General features: G+C 43.3%; 1 protein-coding gene across 1 annotated transcript in view; it reads right to left on the bottom strand.

The window, feature by feature from the left end:
- LOC117336091 (probable 4-coumarate--CoA ligase 1) overlaps positions 1 to 21,805 on the bottom strand; it is a 40,077-nt gene extending 18,272 nt beyond the window's left edge. Inside the window, exons 1-5 of the mRNA XM_033896468.1 lie at positions 21,735 to 21,805; positions 14,189 to 14,552; positions 12,714 to 12,921; positions 12,214 to 12,332; positions 10,653 to 10,858 (exon numbers count right to left, since the gene is read on the bottom strand). Of these exons, the coding sequence (XP_033752359.1) occupies positions 10,653 to 10,858; positions 12,214 to 12,332; positions 12,714 to 12,921; positions 14,189 to 14,552; positions 21,735 to 21,769 (932 nt within the window). The 5' untranslated portion in view covers positions 21,770 to 21,805. The remainder of the gene's footprint in view (positions 1 to 10,652; positions 10,859 to 12,213; positions 12,333 to 12,713; positions 12,922 to 14,188; positions 14,553 to 21,734) is intronic.
- Positions 21,806 to 23,335: the final 1,530 nt, after the last annotated feature.

Below are 23,335 nucleotides of genomic sequence, written 5' to 3'. Positions count from 1 at the left end.
ATAAGAATGCGCGGTTTTAACGTGAATAGAGTGATACTAATTACCGACAGGTACGAATGAGGAAACACCGTTTAACATGAAACGGCACTGGCATATGTTGTCGACAAATTAGCAGCATATAGGGTTCGCTTTAGATACACATTCTATCAGATTCGAAAAGTTAAAAACCTGTCAATTATTAAGGAAAAATAATAAGTTTTTAAAGTGAATACCTATTCTAGGTAAATTTTCCCTTTTTTTCGGAGGAGGACATTTTTTATAGCCTTAAAAATGGGAAAAAAATTAGGCTACGGCGCTCGCATTATCACTAAATTACTGCCCCCACCCACCTCGGAAAATCCTGGATCCGCGCCTGATCCTGAATGATTGCAAATTTGCTATATTCATTTACCGACGGGCCTAAGGCGCTCACATTATCACTAAATTACTGGATCTGATGGGTGTAGGGATGGGGGAGATACATACTTATTGGATGAGATTAGACACTGAGGATCTGATGGGGGTAGGGATGGGGGAGATACATACTTGATGGTTTGGATGAGATTAGACACTGAGGAGTTGATGGGGGTAAGGATAGGGGAGACACATACTTGATGGTTTGGATGAGATTAGACACTGGGGATCTGATGGGGGTAAGGATGGGGGAGATACATACTTGATGGCTTGGATGAGATTAGACACTGAGGATCTGATGGGGGTAGGGATGGGGGAGACACATACTTAATTGGTTGAGATTAGACACTGTGGAGATGATGGGGGTAGGGATGGGGGAGATACATACTTGATGGTTTGGATGAGATTAGACACTGGGGAGCTGATGGGGGTAGGGATGGGGAAGATACATACTTGATGGCTTGGATGAGATTAGACACTGGGGATCTGATGGGGGTAGGGATGGGGAAGATACATACTTGATGGCTTGGATGAGATTAGACACTGGGGATCTGATGGGGGTAGGGATGGGGAAGATACATACTTGATGGCTTGGATGAGATTAGACACTGGGGATCTGATGGGGGTAGGGATGGGGGAGATATATACTTGATGGCTTGGATGAGATTAGACACTGGGGATCTGATGGGGGTAGGGATGGGGGAGATACATACTGGATGGTTTGGATGAGATTAGACACTGGGGATCTGATGGGGGGTAGTGATGGGGGAGACACATACTTAATTGGTTGAGATTAGACACTGTGGAGATGATGGGGGTAGGGATGGGGGAGATACATACTTGATGGTTTGGATGAGATTAGACACTGGGGAGCTGATGGGGGTAGGGATGGGGAAGATACATACTTGATGGCTTGGATGAGATTAGACACTGGGGATCTGATGGGGGTAGGGATGGGGGAGATACATACTTGATGGCTTGGATGAGATTAGACACTGGGGATCTGATGGGGGTAGGGATGGGGAAGATACATACTTGATGGCTTGGATGAGATTAGACACTGGGGATCTGATGGGGGTAGGGATGGGGGAGATACATACTGGATGGTTTGGATGAGATTAGACACTGGGGATCTGATGGGGGTAGTGATGGGGGAGATATATACTTGATGGCTTGGATGAGATTAGACACTGGGGATCTGATGGGGGTAGGGATGGGGGAGATACATACTGGATGGTTTGGATGAGATTAGACACTGGGGATCTGATGGGGGTAGGGATGAGGGAGATACATACTTGATGGTTTGGATGAGATTAGACACTGGGGAGCTGATGGGGGTAGGGATGGGGGAGATACATACTTGATGGTTTGGATGAGATTAGACACTGGGGAGCTGATGGGGGTAGGGATGGGGGAGATACATACTTAATGGTTTGTATGAGATTAGACAATGAGGAGATGATGGGGGTAGGGATGGGGGAGCAACAAACTTGATGGTTTGGATGTGATTCGATACTGGGGATCTGATGGGGGTAGGGATGGGGGAGATACATACTTGATGGTTTGGATGAGATTCGATACTGGGGATCTTATGGGGGTAGGGATGGGAGAGATATATACTTGATGGTTTGGATGAGATTAGACACTGGGGATCTGATGGGGGTAGGGATGGGGGAGATACATACTTGATGGCTTGGATGCGATTAGACACAGGTGATCTGATGGGGGTAGGGATGGGGGAGATACAGACTTGATGGCTTGGATGAGATTCGATACTGGGGATCTGATGGGGGTAGGGATGGGGGAGATACAGACTTCATGGTTTGGATGAGATTAGACACTGGGGATCTGATGGGGGTAGGGATGGGGGAGATACATACTTGATGGCTTGGATGAGATTAGACACAGGGGATCTGATGGGGGTAGGGATGGGGGAGATACATACTTGATGGTTTGGATGAGCTAAGACACTTAGGATCTGATGGGGGTAGGGATGGGGGAGCAACATACTTGATGGTTTGGATGAGATTAGACACTGGGGATATGATGGGGGTAAGGATGGGGGAGATATATACTTGATGGCTTGGATGATATTAGACACTGAGGATCTGATGGGGGTAAGGATGGGGGAGATACAAACTTGATGGTTTGGATGAGATTAGGCACAGGGGATCTGATGGGGGTAGGGATGGGGGAGATACAATCTTGATGGTTTGTATGAGATTAGACAATGAGGAGATGATGGGGGTAAGGATGGGGGAGACACATACTTGATAGTTTGGATGAGATTAGACACTGAGGATCTGATGGGGGTAGGGATGGGGGAGACATACACTTGATGGTTTGGATGAGCTAAGACACTTAGGATCTGATGGGGGTAGGGATGGGGGAGCAACATACTTGATGGTTTGGATGAGATTAGACACTGGGGATATGATGGGGGTAAGGATGGGGGAGATATATACTTGATGGCTTGGATGATATTAGACACTGAGGATCTGATGGGGGGTAAGGATGGGGGAGATACAAACTTGATGGTTTGGATGAGATTAGGCACAGGGGATCTGATGGGGGTAGGGATGGGGGAGATACAATCTTGATGGTTTGGATGAGATTAGACACTGAGGATCTGATGGGGGTAGGGATGGGGGAGACATACACTTGATGGTTTGTATGAGATTAGACACTGGGGATCTGATGGGGGTAGGGATGGGGGAGATACATACTTGATGGCTTGGATGAGATTAGACACTGGGGATCTGATGGGGGTAGGGATGGGGGAGATACATACTTGATGGCTTGGATGAGATTAGACACAGGGGATCTGATGGGGGTAGGGATGGGGGAAATACATACTTGATGGCTTGGATGAGATTCGATACTGGGGATCTGATGGGGGTAGGGATGGGGGAGATATATACTTGATGGTTTGGATGAGATTAGACACTGGGGATCTGATGGGGGTAAGGATGGGGGAGATACATACTGGATGGTTTGGATGAGATTAGACACTGGGGATCTGATGGGGGTAGGGATGGGGGAGATATATACTTGATGGCTTGGATGAGATTAGACACTGGGGATCTGATGGGGGTAGGGATGGGGGAGATACATACTGGATGGTTTGGATGAGATTAGACACTGGGGAGCTGATGGGGGTAGGGATGGGGGAGATACATACTTGATGGTTTGGATGAGATTAGACACTGGGGAGCTGATGGGGGTAGGGATGGGGGAGATACATACTTAATGGTTTGTATGAGATTAGACAATGAGGAGATGATGGGGGTAGGGATGGGGGTAGGGATGGGGGAGCAACAAACTTGATGGTTTGGATGTGATTCGATACTGGGGATCTGATGGGGGTAGGGATGGGGGAGATACATACTTGATGGTTTGGATGAGATTCGATACTGGGGATCTGATGGGGGTAGGGATGGGGGAGATATATACTTGATGGTTTGGATGAGATTAGACACTGGGGATCTGATGGGGGTAGGGATTGGGGAGATACATACTTGATGGCTTGGATGAGATTAGACACAGGGGATCTGATGGGGGTAGGGATGGGGGAGATACAGACTTGATGGCTTGGATGAGATTCGATACTGGGGATCTGATGGGGGTAGGGATGGGGGAGATACAGACTTCATGGTTTGGATGAGATTAGACACTGGGGATCTGATGGGGGTAGGGATGGGGGAGATAAATACTTGATGGCTGGGATGAGATTAGACACAGGGGATCTGATGGGGGTAGGGATGGGGGAGATACATACTTGATGGTTTGGATGAGCTAAGACACTTAGGATCTGATGGGGGTAGGGATGGGGGAGCAACATACTTGATGGTTTGGATGAGATTAGACACTGGGGATATGATGGGGGTAAGGATGGGGGAGATATATACTTGATGGCTTGGATGATATTAGACACTGAGGATCTGATGGGGGTAAGGATGGGGGAGATACAAATTTGATGGTTTGGATGAGATTAGGCACAGGGGATCTGATGGGGGTAGGGATGGGGGAGATACAATCTTGATGGTTTGTATGAGATTAGACAATGAGGAGATGATGGGGGTAAGGATGGGGGAAACACATACTTGATGGTTTGGATGAGATTAGACACTGAGGATCTGATGGGGGTAGCGATGGGGGAGACATACACTTGATGGTTTGGATGAGCTAAGACACTCAGGATCTGATGGGGGTAGGGATGGGGGAGCCACATACTTGATGGTTTGGATGAGATTAGACACTGGGGATATGATGGGGGTAAGGATGGGGGAGATATATACTTGATGGCTTGGATGATATTAGACACTGAGGATCTGATGGGGGTAAGGATGGGGGAGATACAAACTTGATGGTTTGGATGAGATTAGGCACAGGGGATCTGATGGGGGTAGGGATGGGGGAGATACAATCTTGATGGTTTGTATGAGATTAGACAATGAGGAGATGATGGGGGTAAGGATGGGGGAGACACATACTTGATGGTTTGGATGAGATTAGACACTGAGGATCTGATGGGGGTAGGGATGGGGGAGACATACACTTGATGGTTTGTATGAGATTAGACACTGGGGATCTGATGGGGGTAGGGATGGGGGAGATACATACTTGATGGCTTGGATGAGATTAGACACTGGGGATCTGATGGGGGTAGGGATGGGGGAGATACATACTTGATGGCTTGGATGAGATTAGACACAGGGGATCTGATGGGGGTAGGGATGGGGGGGATACATACTTGATGGCTTGGATGAGATTAGACACAGGGGATCTGATGGGGGGTAGGGATGGGGGAGATACATACTTGATGGCTTGGATGAGATTCGATACTGGGGATCTGATGGGGGTAGGGATGGGGGAGATATATACTTGATGGTTTGGATGAGATTAGACACTGGGGATCTGATGGGGGTAAGGATGGGGGAGATATATACTTGATGGTTTGGATGAGATTAGACACTGAGGAGCTGATAGGGATAGGGATGGGGGAGATACATACTTGATGGTTTGGATGATATTAGACACTGAGGATCTGATGGGGGTATGGATGGGGGAGATATATACTTGATGGTTTGTATGAGATTAGACACTGAGGATCTGATGAGGGTATGGATGGGAGAGATACAAACTTGATGGTTTGGATGAGATTCGATACTGGGGATCTGATGGGGGTAGGGATGGGGGAGATACATACTTGATGGTTTGGATGAGATTAGACACTGGGGATCTGATGGGGGTAGGGATGGGGGAGATACATACTTGATGGTTTGGATGAGATTAGACACTGAGGATCTGATGGGGGTAAGGATGGGGGAGATACAAACTTGATGGTTTGGATGAGATTAGGCACAGGGGATCTGATGGGGGTAGGGATGGGGGAGATACATACTTGATGGTTTGGATGAGATTAGACACTGAGGATCTGATGGGGGTAGGGATGGGGGAGATATATACTTGATGGTTTGGATGAGATTAGACACTGGGGATCTGATGGGGGTAGGGATGGGGGAGATACATACTTGATGGTTTGGATGAGATTAGCAATGAGGATCTAATGGGGGTAAGGATGGGGGAGATACATACTTGATGGTTTGGATGAGATTAGGCACAGGGAATCTGATGGGGGTAGGGATGGGGGAGATACAAACTTGATGGTTTGGATGAGATTAGACACTGGGGATCTGATGGGGGTAGGGATGGGGGGGGGGAAACATACTTATTGGATGAGATTAGACACTGAGGTGCTGATGGGGGTAAGGATGGAGGAGATACAAACTTGATGGCTTCAATGAGATTAGACACTGGGGAGCTGATGGGGGTAGGGATGGGGGAGAGACATACTTGATGGCTTGGATGAGATTAGACACTGAGGAGCTGATGGGGGTAAGGATGGGGGAGATACATACTTGATGGTTTGGATGAGATTAGACACTGAGGATATGATGGGGGTAGGGATGGGGGAGATACATACTTGATGGCTTGGATGAGATTAGACACTGAGGAGCTGATGGGGGTAGGGATGGGGGAGCAACATACTTGATGGTTTGGATGAGATTAGGCACTGGGGATATGATGGGGGTAAGGATGGGGGAGATATATACTTGATGGCTTGGATGATATTAGACACTGAGGATCTGATGGGGGTAAGGATGGGGGAGATACAAACTTGATGGTTTGGATGAGATTAGGCACAGGGGATATGATGGGGGTAGGGATGGGGGAGATACAATCTTGATGGTTTGTATGAGATTAGACAATGAGGAGATGATGGGGGTAAGGATGGGGGAGACACATACTTGATGGTTTGGATGAGATTAGACACTGAGGATCTGATGGGGGTAGGGATGGGGGAGACATACACTTGATGGTTTGGATGAGCTAAGACACTCAGGATCTGATGGGGGTAGGGATGGGGGAGCCACATACTTGATGGTTTGGATGAGATTAGACACTGGGGATATGATGGGGGTAAGGATGGGGGAGATATATACTTGATGGCTTGGATGATATTAGACACTGAGGATCTGATGGGGGTAAGGATGGGGGAGATACAAACTTGATGGTTTGTATGAGATTAGACAATGAGGAGATGATGGGGGTAAGGATGGAGGAGACACATACTTGATGGTTTGGATGAGATTAGGCACAGGGGATCTGATGGGGGTAGGGATGGGGGAGATACAATCTTGATGGTTTGTATGAGATAAGACAATGAGGAGATGATGGGGGTAAGGATGGGGGAGACACATACTTGATGGTTTGGATGAGATTAGACACTGAGGATCTGATGGGGGTAGGGATGGGGGAGACATACACTTGATGGTTTGTATGAGATTAGACACTGGGGATCTGATGGGGGTAGGGATGGGGGAGATACATACTTGATGGCTTGGATGAGATTAGACACTGGGGATCTGATGGGGGTAGGAATGGGGGAGATACATACTTGATGGCTTGGATGAGATTAGACACAGGGGATCTGATGGGGGTAGGGATGGGGGAGATACATACTTGATGGCTTGGATGAGATTCGATACTGGGGATCTGATGGGGGTAGGGATGGGGGAGATATATACTTGATGGTTTGGATGAGATTAGACACTGGGGATCTGATGGGGGTAAGGATGGGGGAGATATATACTTGATGGTTTGGATGAGATTAGACACTGAGGAGCTGATAGGGATAGGGATGGGGGAGATACATACGTGATGGTTTGGATGATATTAGACACTGAGGATCTGATGGGGGTATGGATGGGGGAGATATATACTTGATGGTTTGTATGAGATTAGACACTGAGGATCTGATGAGGGTATGGATGGGAGAGATACAAACTTGATGGTTTGGATGAGATTCGATACTGGGGATCTGATGGGGGTAGGGATGGGGGAGATACATACTTGATGGTTTGGATGAGATTAGACACTGGGGATCTGATGGGGGTAGGGATGGGGGAGATACATACTTGATGGTTTGGATGAGATTAGACACTGAGGATCTGATTGGGGTAAGGATGGGGGAGATACAAACTTGATGGTTTGGATGAGATTAGGCACAGGGGATCTGATGGGGGTAGGGATGGGGGAGATACATACTTGATGGTTTGGATGAGATTAGACACTGAGGATCTGATGGGGGTAGGGATGGGGGAGATATATACTTGATGGTTTGGATGAGATTAGACACTGGGGATCTGATGGGGGTAGGGATGGGGGAGATACATACTTGATGGTTTGGATGAGATTAGACACTGGGGATCTGATGGGGGTAGGGATGGGGGAGATACAAACTTGATGGCTTCAATGAGATTAGACACTGGGGAGCTGATGGGGGTAGGGATGGGGGAGAGACATACTTAATTGGTTGAGATTAGACACTGAGGATCTGATGGGGGTAGGGATTGGGGAGATACAAACTTGATGGTTTGTATGAGATTAGACAATGAGCAGATGATGGGGGTAGGGATGGGGGAGATACATACTTGATGGTTTGGATGAGATTAGCAATGAGGATCTAATGGGGGTAAGGATGGGGGAGATACATACTTGATGGTTTGGATGAGATTAGGCACAGGGAATCTGATGGGGGTAGGGATGGGGGAGATACAAACTTGATGGTTTGGATGAGATTAGACACTGGGGATCTGATGGGGGTAGGGATGGGGGGGAAACATACTTATTGGATGAGATTAGACACTGAGGTGCTGATGGGGGTAAGGATGGGGGAGATACAAACTTGATGGCTTCAATGAGATCAGACACTGGGGAGCTGATGGGGGTAGGGATGGGGGAGAGACATACTTGATGGCTTGGATGAGATTAGACACTGAGGAGCTGATGGGGGTAAGGATGGGGGAGATACATACTTGATGGTTTGGATGAGATTAGACACTGAGGATATGATGGGGGTAGGGATGGGGGAGATACATACTTGATGGCTTGGATGAGATTAGACACTGAGGAGCTGATGGGGGTAGGGATGGGGGAGATACATACTTGATGGCTTGGATGAGATTAGACACTGGGGATCTGATGGGGGTAGGGATGGGGGAGATACAGACTTGATGGTTTGGATAAGATTAGACACTGAGGATCTGATGGGGGTAGGGATGGGGGAGATACATACTTGATGGCTTGGATGAGATTAGACACTGAGGGGCTGATGGGGGTAAGGATGGGGGAGATACATACTTGATGGCTTCAATGAGATTAGACACTGAGGAGCTGATGGGGGTAGGGATGGGGGAGACACATACTTGATGGCTTTGATGAGATTAGGCACTGAGGAGCTGATGGGGGTAAGGATGGGGGAGATACAGACTTGATGGTTTGGATGAGATTAGACACTGAGGATCTATGGGGGTAGGGATGGGGGAGATACATACTTGATGGTTTGGATGAGATTAGCAATGAGGATCTAATGGGGGTAAGGATGGGGGAGAAACATACTTGATGGTTTGGATGAGATTAGGCACAGGGAATCTGATGGGGGTAGGGATGGGGGAGATACAAACTTGATGGTTTGGATGAGATTAGACACTGGGGATCTGATGGGGGTAGGGATGGGGGGGAAACATACTTATTGCTTGAGATTAGACACTGAGGGGCTGATGGGGGTAAGGATGGGGGAGATACAAACTTGATGGCTTCAATGAGATTAGACACTGGGGAGCTGATGGGGGTAGGGATGGGGGAGAGACATACTTGATGGCTTGGATGAGATTAGACACTGAGGAGCTGATGGAGGTAAGGATGGGGGAGATACATACTTGATGGTTTGGATGAGATTAGACACTGAGGAGCTGATGGGGGTAAGGATGGGGGAGATACATACTTGATGGTTTGGATGAGATTAGACACTGAGGAGATGATGGGGGTAAGGATGGGGGAGATACATACTTGATGGCTTGGATGATATTAGACACTGAGGAGCTGATGGGGGTAAGGATGGGGGAGATACATACTTGATGGCTTCAATGAGATTAGACACTGAGGAGCTGACGGGGGTAGGGATGGGGGAGATACATACTTGATGGCTTGGATGAGATTAGACACTGGGGATCTGATGGGGGTAGGGATGGGGGAGATACAGACTTGATGGTTTGGATAAGATTAGACACTGAGGATCTGATGGGGGTAGGGATGGGGGAGATACATACTTGATGGCTTGGATGAGATTAGACACTGAGGGGCTGATGGGGGTAAGGATGGGGGAGATACATACTTGATGGCTTCAATGAGATTAGACACTGAGGAGCTGACGGGGGTAGGGATGGGGGAGATACATACTTGATGGCTTGGATGAGATTAGACACTGGGGATCTGATGGGGGTAGGGATGGGGGAGATACAGACTTGATGGTTTGGATAAGATTAGACACTGAGGATCTGATGGGGGTAGGGATGGGGGAGATACATACTTGATGGCTTGGATGAGATTAGACACTGAGGGGCTGATGGGGGTAAGGATGGGGGAGATACATACTTGATGGCTTCAATGAGATTAGACACTGGGGATCTGATGGGGGTAGGGATGGGGGAGATACATACTTGATGGCTTGGATGAGTTTAGACACTGAGGAGCTGATGGGGGTAAGGATGGGGGAGACACATACTTGATGGCTTTGATGAGATTAGGCACTGAGGAGCTGATGGGGGTAAGGATGGGGGAGATACAGACTTGATGGTTTGGATGAGATTAGACACTGAGGATCTGATGGGGGTAGGGATGGGGGAGATACATACTTGATGGTTTGGATGAGATTAGACACTAAGTTGTGATGAGTGAGTTCCACTCCCTTTGGAAGCCCTGTTGTTCCACTGGAGTAGGGCAAGGTCAGGACATCAGTCATTGGGTCAATGTCAATATTGTCGGGAAATGCCTTCCCATCATCCTCTGTCAGTAGAGAAAATGGGACACACCCCTCGCTCTCCCCAATTGATATCACATGCTGAAATAACACAAAAAAATAGTAATGGCTGTAGAATCCATCTATTGTATCAAACATAGCTCAACATAATATAAACAGAAAACGTCATTTTGTTGTTTTGGTTCTTTAAGAATGTTTGGCATTGTATACTAAAACACAGCTATAGATTAATTTTGAAAATATTTCTGTTGCTTTGTTAGAGGAGATATTTCTAGTGCTTTGTCAGAGGAGTATTTCTAGTGCTATGTCAGAAGAGATATTTCTATTGCTATGTCGGAAGAGATATTTCTAGTGCTATGTCAAAGGAGATATTTCTAGTGCTATGTCAGAAGAGATATTTCTAGTGCTATGTCAGAGGAGATATTTCTAGTGCTATGTCAAAGGAGATATTTCTAGTGCTATGTCAGAAGAGATATTTCTAGTGCTATGTCAGAAGAGATATTTCTTGTGCTATGTCAGAGGAGATATTTCTTGTGCTATGTCAGAGGAGATATTTCTTGTGCTATGTCAGAGGAGATATTTCTAGTGCTATGTCAGAAGAGATATTTCTTGTGCTATGTCAGAGGAGATATTTCTTGTGCTATGTCAGAAGAGATATTTCTAGTGCTATGTCAGAAGAGATATTACTAGTGCTATGTCAAAGGAGATATTTCTTGTGCTATGTCAGAAGAGATATTTCTAGTGCTATGTCAGAAGAGATATTTCTAGTGCTATGTCAAAGGAGATATTTCTGTTGTTATGTCAGAGGAGAAATTTTGGTACTATGTCAGAGGAGATATTACTAGTGCTATGTCAAAGGAGATATTTCTTGTGCTATGTCAGAGGAGATATTTCTTGTGCTATGTCAGAAGAGATATTTCTAGTGCTATGTCAGAAGAGATATTTCTAGTGCTATGTCAGAAGAGATATTTCTTGTGCTATGTCACAAGAGATATTTCTTGTGCTATGTCAGAGGAGATATTTCTAGTGCTTTATCAGAGGAGTTACGTCAATTCATTGAACAATTTCATTCGAATATTACGGGTGAATTTGAACAAACTGACATTAATGAGTTTACTATCAGCACACATATATACATCTTCGCTAGCCAAGGCTTCTGATTACGTTCGTGGAGTGTAACGTAATCAGAAGCCTTGGCTAGCGAAGATGACATATATATTTCATACTTCAATCTTTAGGACTGTTTTTTTTCTTATTTTCAATTTTTTTATATATTTTTTTTGCATAATTCTTTTAATTTTCGACGATTTTTCACATATTAAATAATAGACATATATGACAAAGACATCCGCACAAAACATACACTCACGTACTCTCACACATGTATGCTGTGCTATAATTATCATAATAATGGATCTATGACCTATGAGTCTGACCTTTATGTTTGGTTTGACCTCTGGATCTGACTCCATAGCTTTCCGCACAGTCTCGAGCATCGTCGGTAACGTTACTATAGCAACGCATCCAGAATGTTTTAACTGACGGGCAAGTTCACCTAAAAATGAACAGAAAACACATGCCGAAAATGAGATTGAAACAACGCCATCAAAAAAATAATATAGCAAATTGTTTAGATGAAGACGTACCTTAAATACGATTCATGTCGGATCGCTTTTCTTATTTGCTTAAGTCTTTCCCTCAATTTTCCGAATTTATTTTCATTTTTATATCTCAACCATAAAAAAGACAATTTTTGTTTTTATTTAAAAAAAAAATCACAAACCTTAAATCTGAACCACATTTTTGATCAATGGACATTTCAGTGCAAGAATTCTTTTCATTCTTTTTGTTTTTTGTTTTATGAAAATTCGTCGCGTTCTCGACGATGGGAGATAGCTCTATATGTTTGTAAAGGTCTCTGCAGATGGACACTTACTTGGGGTATACACAGGGTTGGCCGTGCTCAGTACGATCCCCGTAGCGCCACAGGCAAGGAACATTAAAGGGTACTCCATACAATTTCTGGCAAATATTAGAATCTTATCTCCTTTTTTGTATCCCAATTTCGTCAGTCCACTTGCAACGCGAACAGAAATGTCCTTTAACTGGGCAGCCGATAGCTTCCTTCCGGTTGTACAATCAACCTGTCAGTTAATTTAATTTTATCATAAATTATGAAAGTAGGACAGAGGGATGGATGTCAAAAAATATATTGCGTGTTAACGAAATATTAATTTCTACAAATGGAACATAATTGAATTCGAAGAAATGTTATTGTCTATAGATAGGTACATATAAATAGATATTTAAAAATGGGCTATAACAAGGTATAAGTGATACAAAATCCCTCGCACTAAACAGAACGTTGATACGTAAGCAAAATTAATCCTGTTTGAGATGTTTAAGGTAAAATAACAACTAGAAAATGTCTATAAGACACATCGTCCCCATATACAGAAATTATGTAGTAGGTAAGACACATCGTCCCCATATACAGAAATTATGTTGAGAAATAAACTTTCAAGCGCTGATAAAGTTGGATTTGACAGTGAGAAACTAAGGGCAACAACTCTGTATATAAGAGGCTCGGCTTATGAAAAGCAAACTTGTCAGAGATAACGACGGAGTAAACCCATTTACAAAGATTCATGAAATTTTGTCGAGAAATGTACTGGTAAGAGAGATGATAAAAGTTAAATTTGAGTGAAATAAAGTTGGGACAATAGCTCTGTGAATAAGGGAGTGTCGGACAAGAAATGTGAACTTTTCCAAGATAATGACATACCTAAGTTATGTATCACGTTTCACGAAATTTCGTTGAGAGAGTGCTGACAAAGATAAAGAGTGAATTAAACTAAGGGCAATAACTCTGTAAATTAGGGAGCGTCGGTACTGAAACTCAATCCCATTGGAGATATTGGCGTATTATAATAACAGTTTACGTTTCATGACGTTCCCTTGAGAGATGAGCTGGTACGAGCGGTGACAATGCTAAATTGAGTGAAATTAACGTCATCATTCGACTTATACCGTAACTTTAATCTATAATTTGTCCTTTACCGAAACTTTATTAATTATTTGACTTATTTTGGAACTTTTGATAATGATCTAACTTGATAAATTACCAGTCTCTAAACTTTAATCCATTATTTGATTTATACATGTACCAATACTTTTGATAATTATTTAACTGATACCGATATTTATTCATTAATTATCTGACTTAAATTTAATATACAAAATGGTCAAAATTCTGTTCACAGGGACTTGGCACAATTCCCAAGCCGCGGTCAATCTACATGGTACATATAAGGCATATATATTGATCGTGTGTCGGGACTTTTTGCCGAGTCCCTGTGATTCTGTTTACATGTAGATGCCTTCCATACAATCACTTTTATTATTACTTACCATGGATACCGGGCTCTTGTGGTCGTCTAACTGTGAGAAAACAAATTCTGTAAAAGAGATATTTGGAAGCTCCTGATTCTCATAAGGACTCGTGACGATATTCTCTCCATCCTTTTGTTTAAAAACAACCTGGGATTTGGTGCCGCCATAATACTCCTTCACAGGGACACAGATCGAACCCGTCTTCCTCAAAAATCTGTGTTCCTTGGATGTTAATGAAGTCCTACAATGTCCTTTCGTGTGGAGTTCTCGTTTATCTCCCAGGAACACAGTCCCGGATGTACAGAGTCTTGACAAAATACCTTGTGGGATCTTTATCTTCTGGCAGCTTCTTATTAGTTTTGGATTTAACGCCATCCTACACCTATTTTCAAGACAAAATAAATAAATAGATAAATAAACAAAATGCTTGTTATTAACAAGAATGTTTTATATTTACATTCTCAGAAACAGCGAAGAAGAAGAAGAAGAAGAAGAAGAAGAAGAAGAAAAAGAAGAAGAAGGAGGAGGAGGAGGAGGAGGAGGAGGAGGAGGAGGAGGAGGAGAAAAATGTCTAATGCCATCTCGAGAATATAAGTTCCTTCCAGTTTAAATTCTTCCTTTCTAGGAACGTAAACATTTAGCCTGCCCGCTTCCCCTAAAGGGTTCCCTTCAGGACGATTGGTAGATCTAGAGCGGCGGACTCGCAAATCGAGGATCGCAGGTTCGAACCCCGATGGAGGCACGCTACTCGTTTTCTTGTTGCAAGGACATAGAATATTGGAAGTAATGACATATTCAAACAATCTCATATATACGTTACATTTCGGGAACTCAATATTTCTGCTGTCCAGATAATTAATTGTGAATTCTCGACTTCGTTTCTATCATATCACATCTAAATATCTATCCATTGGCAGGGTACAATTTGTATATAAATATCTATCCATTGGCAGGGTACAATTTTTATATAAATATCTATCCATTGGTAGGGTACAATTTGTATATAAATATCTATCCATTGGCAGGGTACAATTTGTATATAAATATCTATCCATTGGCAGGGTACAATTTTTATATAAATATCTATCCATTGGTAGGGTACAATTTGTATATTAATATCTACCCATTGGTAGGGTACAATTTGTATATAAATATCTATCCATTGGTAGGGTACAATTTGTATATAAATATCTATCAATTGGCAGGGTACAATTTGTATATAAATATCTATCCATTTGCAGGGTACAATTTTTATATATAATCTATCCATTGGTAGGGTACAATTTGTATATAAATATCTATCCATTGGTAGGGTACAATTTGTATATAAATATCTATCCATTGGTAGGGTACAATTTGTATATAAATATCTATCCATTGGCAGGGTACAATTTGTATATAAATATCTATCCATTGGCAGGGTACAATTTGTATATAAATATCTATCCATTGGTAGGGTACAATTTGTATATAAATATCTATCCATTGGCAGGGTATAATTTGTATATAAATATCTATCCATTGGCAGGGTACAATTTGTATATAAATATCTATCCATTGGCAGGGTACAATTTGTATATAAATATCTATCCATTGGCAGGGTACAATTTGTATATATAATCTATCCATTGGCAGGGTACAATTTGTATATAAATATCTATCCATTGGCAGGGTACAATTTTGTATATAAATATCTATCCATTGGCAGGGTACAATTTGTATATAAATATCTATCCATTGGTAGGGTACAATTTTGTATGTGTTAAACAACTTACAAACCGCCGACTCACAAAAAGGGCACAATGATTTCTTAAATGAAATAAATAAATAAAAAAAAAAATAAAGAATGGTTTGTCAGTTGAAAAGCTTAAATTAACGACATTTGATAACAACTTCATCGGCAGTATGAATAAGGAATCACAATGTTAAATTCCGCTTGGGACACTCATGGATGTTTGATCAGGTATTTATGTGTAATTTATGCAATGGCACAGAGAACTGTGTATAGATCTACCTAACCGCTCTATGTGTTTTAGTCTGGTCATATTTTACCACAAATGTACAGCTATATTATATATAGGATATCTAATGGTTTTTTCATTCGTCTCATACATATAAAATAAAACTTAAAATAAAACTCGTTTCATACAATATCATGTACATGATATTGTATGAAACGAGTTTTATTTTAAGTTTTATTTTATATTTTGCACGACTTGACTTAATTAAAAATTTCATAGGAAATTGAAAACAGATTTGAGAAACTTTTATCACATAACTGGAACAAGGTACATTTTGACAGATATCAAATTCAAAACGAAGAGGACATACTCAAGCAGAGGCAGCCATTTTGTTGAGCTATTCACAATTCCTAATATCACGTCACTGTCTATATTATGACGTCACAATCGATTTCTGACTGAAGCGGCCAATAAAAACTGTCTCAACGTATATAAAACTAGTGACAAGTGCAAATGTATTACCAAATTCACTTAATGTGATATTTTGTGGCATGAGTCCCTCTATACACCAGTCCTCATACGTGTCCCCCTAGACACCTGTCCTCATACGTGTCCCCTAGACACCCGTCCTCATACGTGTCCCCTACACACCCGTCCTCATCCGTGTCCCCTAGACACACGTCATCATACATGTCCCCTACACAACCGTCCACGTACGTGTCCCCGCCCCCCAACACCCTCGTTCTCACACATGTCCCCCTAGACACCCATCCTCATACGTGTCCTCCTAGACACCCGTCCTCATACGTGTCCCACCAACACATCCGTCCTCATACGTGTCCCCCCAACACATCCGTCCTCATACGTGTCCCTCTAGACATCCGTCCTCATACGTGTCCCCTAGACACCCGTCCTCATACATGTCCCCCTAGACCCGTCCTCATACGTGTCCCCTAGACACCCGTCCTCATACGTGTCCCCCTAGACACCCGTCCTCATACGTGTCCCCCTAGACACCCGTCCTCATACGTGTCCCCTAGATACCCGTCCTCATACGTGTCCCGCTAGACACCCGACCTCATACGTGTCCCCCTAGACACCCGTCCTCATACGTGTCCCCTAGACACACGTCATCATACATGTCCCCTACACAACCGTCCACGTACGTGTCCCCTAGACACCCGTCCTCATACGTGTCCCCCTAGACACCCGTCCTCATACGTGTCCCCTAGACACCCGTCCTCATACGTGTCCCCCTAGACACCCGTCCTCATACGTGTCCCCTAGACACCCGTCCTCATACGTGTCCCCCTAGACACCCGTCCTCATACGTGTCCCCCTAGACCCGTCCTCATACGTGTCCCCCTAGACACCCGTCCTTATACGTGTCCCCTAGACACCCGTCCTCATACGTGTCCCCCTAGACACCCGTCCTCATACGTGTCCCCCTAGACCCGTCCTCATACGTGTCCCCCTAGACACCCGTCCTCATACGTGTCCCCCTAGACACCCGTTCTCATATGTGTCCCCCTACACATCCGTCCTCATACGTGTACCCTAGACACCCGTCATCATACGTGTCTCCCTAGACACCCGTCATCATACGTGTCCCCTAGACACCGGTCCTCATACGTGTCCCCTAGACACCCGTCCTCATACGTGTCCTCCGTCCTCATACGTGTCCCCCCAACACATTCGTCCTCATTCGTGTCCCCCGTCCTCATACGTGTCCCCCTAGACACCAGTCCTCATACGTGTCCTAGTTACCCGCCCTCATACATGTACCGCTAGACACCCGTCCTCATACGTCTCCCCCAAACATCAGTCCTCATACGTGTCCTCCCCCGCCCAACACATTCGTCCTCATACGTGTCCTCCGTCCTCATACGTGTCCCCTAGACACCCGTCCTCATACGTGTCATCTGTCCTCATACGTGTCCCCCAAACACATTCGTCCTCCTTCGTGTCCCCCGTCCTCATACGTGTTCCCCTACACACCCGTCCTCATACGTGTCCCCTAGACACCCGTCATCATACGTGTCCCCTAGACATCTGTCCTCATACGTGTCCCCCTAGACACCCGTTCTCATGCGTGTCCCCTAAACACCCGTCCTCATACGTGTCCCCTTGACACCCGTCCTCATACGTGTCCCCACCAACACATCCGTCCTCATACGTGTCCCTCCCCAACACATTCGTCCTCATTCGTGTCCCCTGTCCTCATACGTGTCCCCCTAGACACCCGTCCTCATACGTGCCCCCCCTCCCCCAACACACCCGTCCTCATACGTGTCCCCGTAGACATACGTTCGCATACGTGTCCCCTAGACACCCTTCCTCATACGTTTCCCCCTAGCCACCTGTCCTCATACGTGTCCCCTAGACACCCGTCCTCATACGTGTCCTCTTAGACACCCGTCCTCATACGTGTCCCTCTAGACATCCGTCCTCATACGTGTTCCCTAGACACCCGTCATCATACGTGTCCCCTAGACACCCGTCCTCATACGTGTCCCCTAGACACCCATCCTCATACGTGTCCCCTAGACACCCGTCCTTATACGTGTCCCTTCCCAACACATTCGTCCTCATTCGTGTCCCCTAGACACCCGTCCTCATACGTGTCCCCTAGACACCCGTCCTCATACTTCCTCTAGACACCCGTCCTCATACGTGTCCCCCTAGTTACCCGCCCTCATACACGTACCGCTAGACACCCGTACTCATACGTGTCCTCCCCTCCAACACATTCGTCCTCATACGTGTCCCCCGTCCTCATACGTGTCCCCTAGACACCCGTCCTCATACGTGTCCTCCGTCCTCATACGTGTCCCCCTAGACACCCGTCTTCATACGTGTCCTCCGTCCTCATAAGTGTCCCCCTAGACACACGTCCTCATACGTGTCCTCCGTCCTCATACGTGTCCCCTAGACACCCGTCCTCATACGTGTCCCCCCAATACATTCGTCCTCATTCGTGTCCCCCGTCCTGATACGTGTCCCCCTAGACACCCGTCCTCATACTTCCCCTAGACACCCGTCCTCATACGTGTCCCCCTAGTTACCCGCCCTCATACATGTACCGCTAGACATCCGTCCTCATACGTGTCCCCCCAAACATCAGTCCTCATACGTGTCCCCCCCCCCAACACATTCATCCTCATACGTGTCCCCCGTCCTCATACGTGTCCCCTGGACACCCGTCCTCATACGTGTCCTCAGTCCTCATACGTGTCCCCTAGACACCCGTCCTCATACGTGTCCTCCGTCCTCATACGTGTCCCCCCAACACATTCGTCCTCATTCGTGTCCCCTAGACACACGTCCTCATACGTATCCTCCGTCCTCATACGTGTCCTCCGTCCTCATACGTGTCCCCCAACACATTCGTCCTCAATCGTGTCCCCCGTCCTCATACGTGTCCCCTAGACACCCGTCATCATACGTGTCCCCTAGACACCCGTCCTCATACGTGTCCCCCTAGACCCGTCCTCATACGTGTCCCCTAGACAACCGTCCTCATACGTGTCCCCCTAGACACCCGTCCTCATACGTGTCCCCCTAGACATCCGTCCTCATACGTGTACCCTAGACACCCGTCCTCATACGTGTCCCCATTGGCACCCGTCCTCATACGTGTCCCCCTAGACACCCGTCCTGTATGTTGCGATGACAATTCATTATTTTTAATGAACAATATTTAATACTGCTGCATTTCTGTTAAGTAATGTTATCTAATTAGAATGGTTTGTAAGCCAATGTATGAAATATTTGCAACTCGCAAAACAGAAAATCCCGATGCCGATCTATTGTCGAGGTATTAATCAAACACATTTGTACTCGGCGATATTAGATTTACAACGTTATGGTTCTTTTCAGTAAACCTTCACTGCATGGGCCAGTTGTTTATGAACACTTGTAGGTCACTAAATGGAACAGCTTCTCCCTGTCTACAGAGTTTTTTTCCTTATCTGGTCCCTTCAACAGAGCTATAATCCTTGGTATGCATTCCCAAATCTCGTCCTGAGCAGCCTATATATAATCACCTCATGTCTGGTCACGGAAACCCGCTGATTCGACACATTTTTTTGTGTTTGTTTTTGTTCTTATGTTGTTTTGTTTTGTTTTGTTTGTTTGTTTGTTTGTTTGTTTGTTTGTTTGTTTGTTTGTTTGTTTGGGGTTTTTTTGTTTTGTTTTTTTTTGGGGGGGGGGGGGGGGGACTCTTTAAATGGTATCTGATAGAAATAAATTGAAATTTTACATTTATATATGTTTACGTAAAGGTAGTTAAAAAAACTATAAGCTATAAATTACATTGAATCATTTTTACATATTCAGTATACTATAAGTAAATCATTCACATAACTTGGTTTGGTTGTAGTGCAGTAAAAATCAAAAGCATATCAGGCATTGATTTTCGCGAACTATCCATATCGTGTGGTTGAAATTTCTTGACTGTGCAACAGTCTAAACTTTATCGAATGCACCCTACATCAAGAGAGCATTACTCACGCGTGTCATTCTATTTATGTAATGACTTCTTTGAGCTACATAGCTATGTCTATATGCTTTCCAAAATATTGAATTTATCAGTATAAAGACAGATCAATATAATATTGAGATCGATGTTCGCAATCTTGTTAAAACGGAATATTCATAATTCGACAAATCAATAATTAATATATATTTATGTTTTTATTTTAATAATTGATTTCGGGACTTTCCGCGATTTCATGCGATGTAATCAAGTTTTTCTCAAAAAACTTGTTAGATCTAGAGAAAAAACATGATTTGCATCCTTTGGGAAACGAATCTCACCCGTATTTAACTGCAGTAACAGCAACTATAATGAAATAGGAGGAAATACTTATCCAGGCACTATTTTGAAAGACCTGGTAGTTTTTATTTCAATAATTTTATTTTGTTATTAACGGTTTATTTTATTGAAGGGGCGAAACGTCGGGGGAAAACAAACAAAATGTGGTAGACAGTTCGACCACAACTTCAAAAAGGTGGTAGACAGTTCGACCACTACTTCAAAAAGATGGAAATGAAATCAACACGGAAAAAAAACTGATAATTGAAGGATCAGATAAGATTAACAGGTATTGAAGACAGCAGAAAAAAAATCTCAATGTTTCATGACGTATGAATTAAAATAATGTCATTGTGTCTACGATAGGCCCTCCATACATACATGCATACATGTATATCGTCAATATTATATTCAAACAGAGTACATGTATATGCTCAAACGAGCCCCTCACATATGATTTGATATCTATTTCACATACATATAAAGTTTATGACATGTCCGGCCATTATCCGAATTCAATTTACAGAAAGTAGGCTGTGACCATGGAAAGTCTCGAAGGTCCATTTTCTCCTCGATAACACAAATACGCGTGTAAGTATATGTATATGTACGAGACACGTCCCTTATCTTAAGATGCAGCCAAAATCTGGGTCATAATCTGAGCGAAACGCTGATCTTGCTATAAACATATTAAAACATCTAAACTTATATTAATTGTAATGAAAACAAAAGATGTGAGATATTGTCCTTTTGCATTTAACATCCGTAGTTGACAAGATTTACTTACCTGTAAACTTTACTGGGACAAAACATGTGCCACATCAAGTTCACCTCAGCTGATTGACCTACTTTGTGATCTTTTTCGTGTATGGAGAGCCGTACGGCCTGAATTTTCACCGAGTATTGTCCATTTCACGAGAAAGTTCTGTGTGAGGTTTACTAAATGTCATCATAGATTTTTTTTTTATATATATAAGCTTTGTATCTTTAGTATTTATTTCGATTTAAGTTTCTATGTTGCACATATGATAGACATGTATGTGAATAAAACATTTAGATATTAATTGAGTGATATATGCAGGACAATGAATACAACTACATCATATGACTGTTTTATGTAATAGGAGAGGGAAAATACAATGACCAGGCCGGAACTCGAACCCTTGACCTTCAAACTCAAGGCGGACGGCTTAACATGTGGGCCCTATGACCACTGGCGTTCAGTCAAGTCCAATTCCACTACACCACACACATCCGCATGCTAGTCCAGAGGGATTCAGATTTTTTTTTTTTTAAATTCCGATTCTCTATCATCCGAAAGCCCTTTTGTGTTATATTATGAAAGAATAACGTGAAAGATAGTTGGACAGGAGAGTGACATTTGAAACTGTATGTTACACCTGGTAACCTATTCATCATTGAACACATTGTACATATACATAATGTATTATCATAATTAATTATACATACTTTATTTTCATAATTAATTATATGCATACTAACAATTTGTACATATACATAATGTATTATCAAAACTAATTATACATACTTTAATTTCATAATTAATTATATGCATACTAACACATTGTACATATACATAATGTATTATCATAATTTATTATACATACTTTATTATCATAATTAATTATATGCATGCTAACACATTGTACATATAATATCTTATCATAATTAATTATAAAAACATACTTCATAAATATGTGACAATACTATATAAACAATACGGTTTTCATTATAGCTATCAACTTTAATGGAATAAATCGTTCACATTCAATATTGTGTAAACTTCGAATATGAATAAGCTTGAAAACACACTTTTATTGTATGATAATCTTCTCCTCAGTTAACCGTAAAATGGACAAGGGGAGTTAAAAAAAACAAGTATTAAAGTTAAAAGTACTAAATCAGTTAATTTAGGTAAATGATATACATTAGTAAATCAGGTAAAATCAGGTAAATCAGCCTGAAGTCAGTAAATTATATAAACACGATTCTAATTTAACATGGTATGATAATTCTAGCACAACTATCCAGAAAATGTCATCAAATCGTTATTTATGCTTTCAAGATACTAGTAATTAGTGCCGTGCGGAAAAAGACGATCGAATTGAGATATTTTTAATGCTATTGAACATACTGACCAGCTAAATAAACGTCAAGATATTTACATAAAATAAATCCTACATAGCTTGACGAGCTATATCAACATTGGGCAGGTCGGGGATTCCGTAGATTACTCACAAGATAACCTCTGACCTTTGAAATTTAACCTCACCATGTGGTAAGGGAGATAACTCGAATTAAAAAATATGAGCCTTTCGGACGTAATTGTACTCAAACTTATAAAAAATAATGAAAAATAAATAAATA

Source organism: Pecten maximus, chromosome 10 (assembly GCF_902652985.1).
Source record: "Pecten maximus chromosome 10, xPecMax1.1, whole genome shotgun sequence".
NCBI lineage: Eukaryota > Metazoa > Mollusca > Bivalvia > Pectinida > Pectinidae > Pecten > Pecten maximus.
Note: the sequence above shows the minus strand (reverse complement) of the source record. Positions and strands in the feature narration are given on the sequence as shown.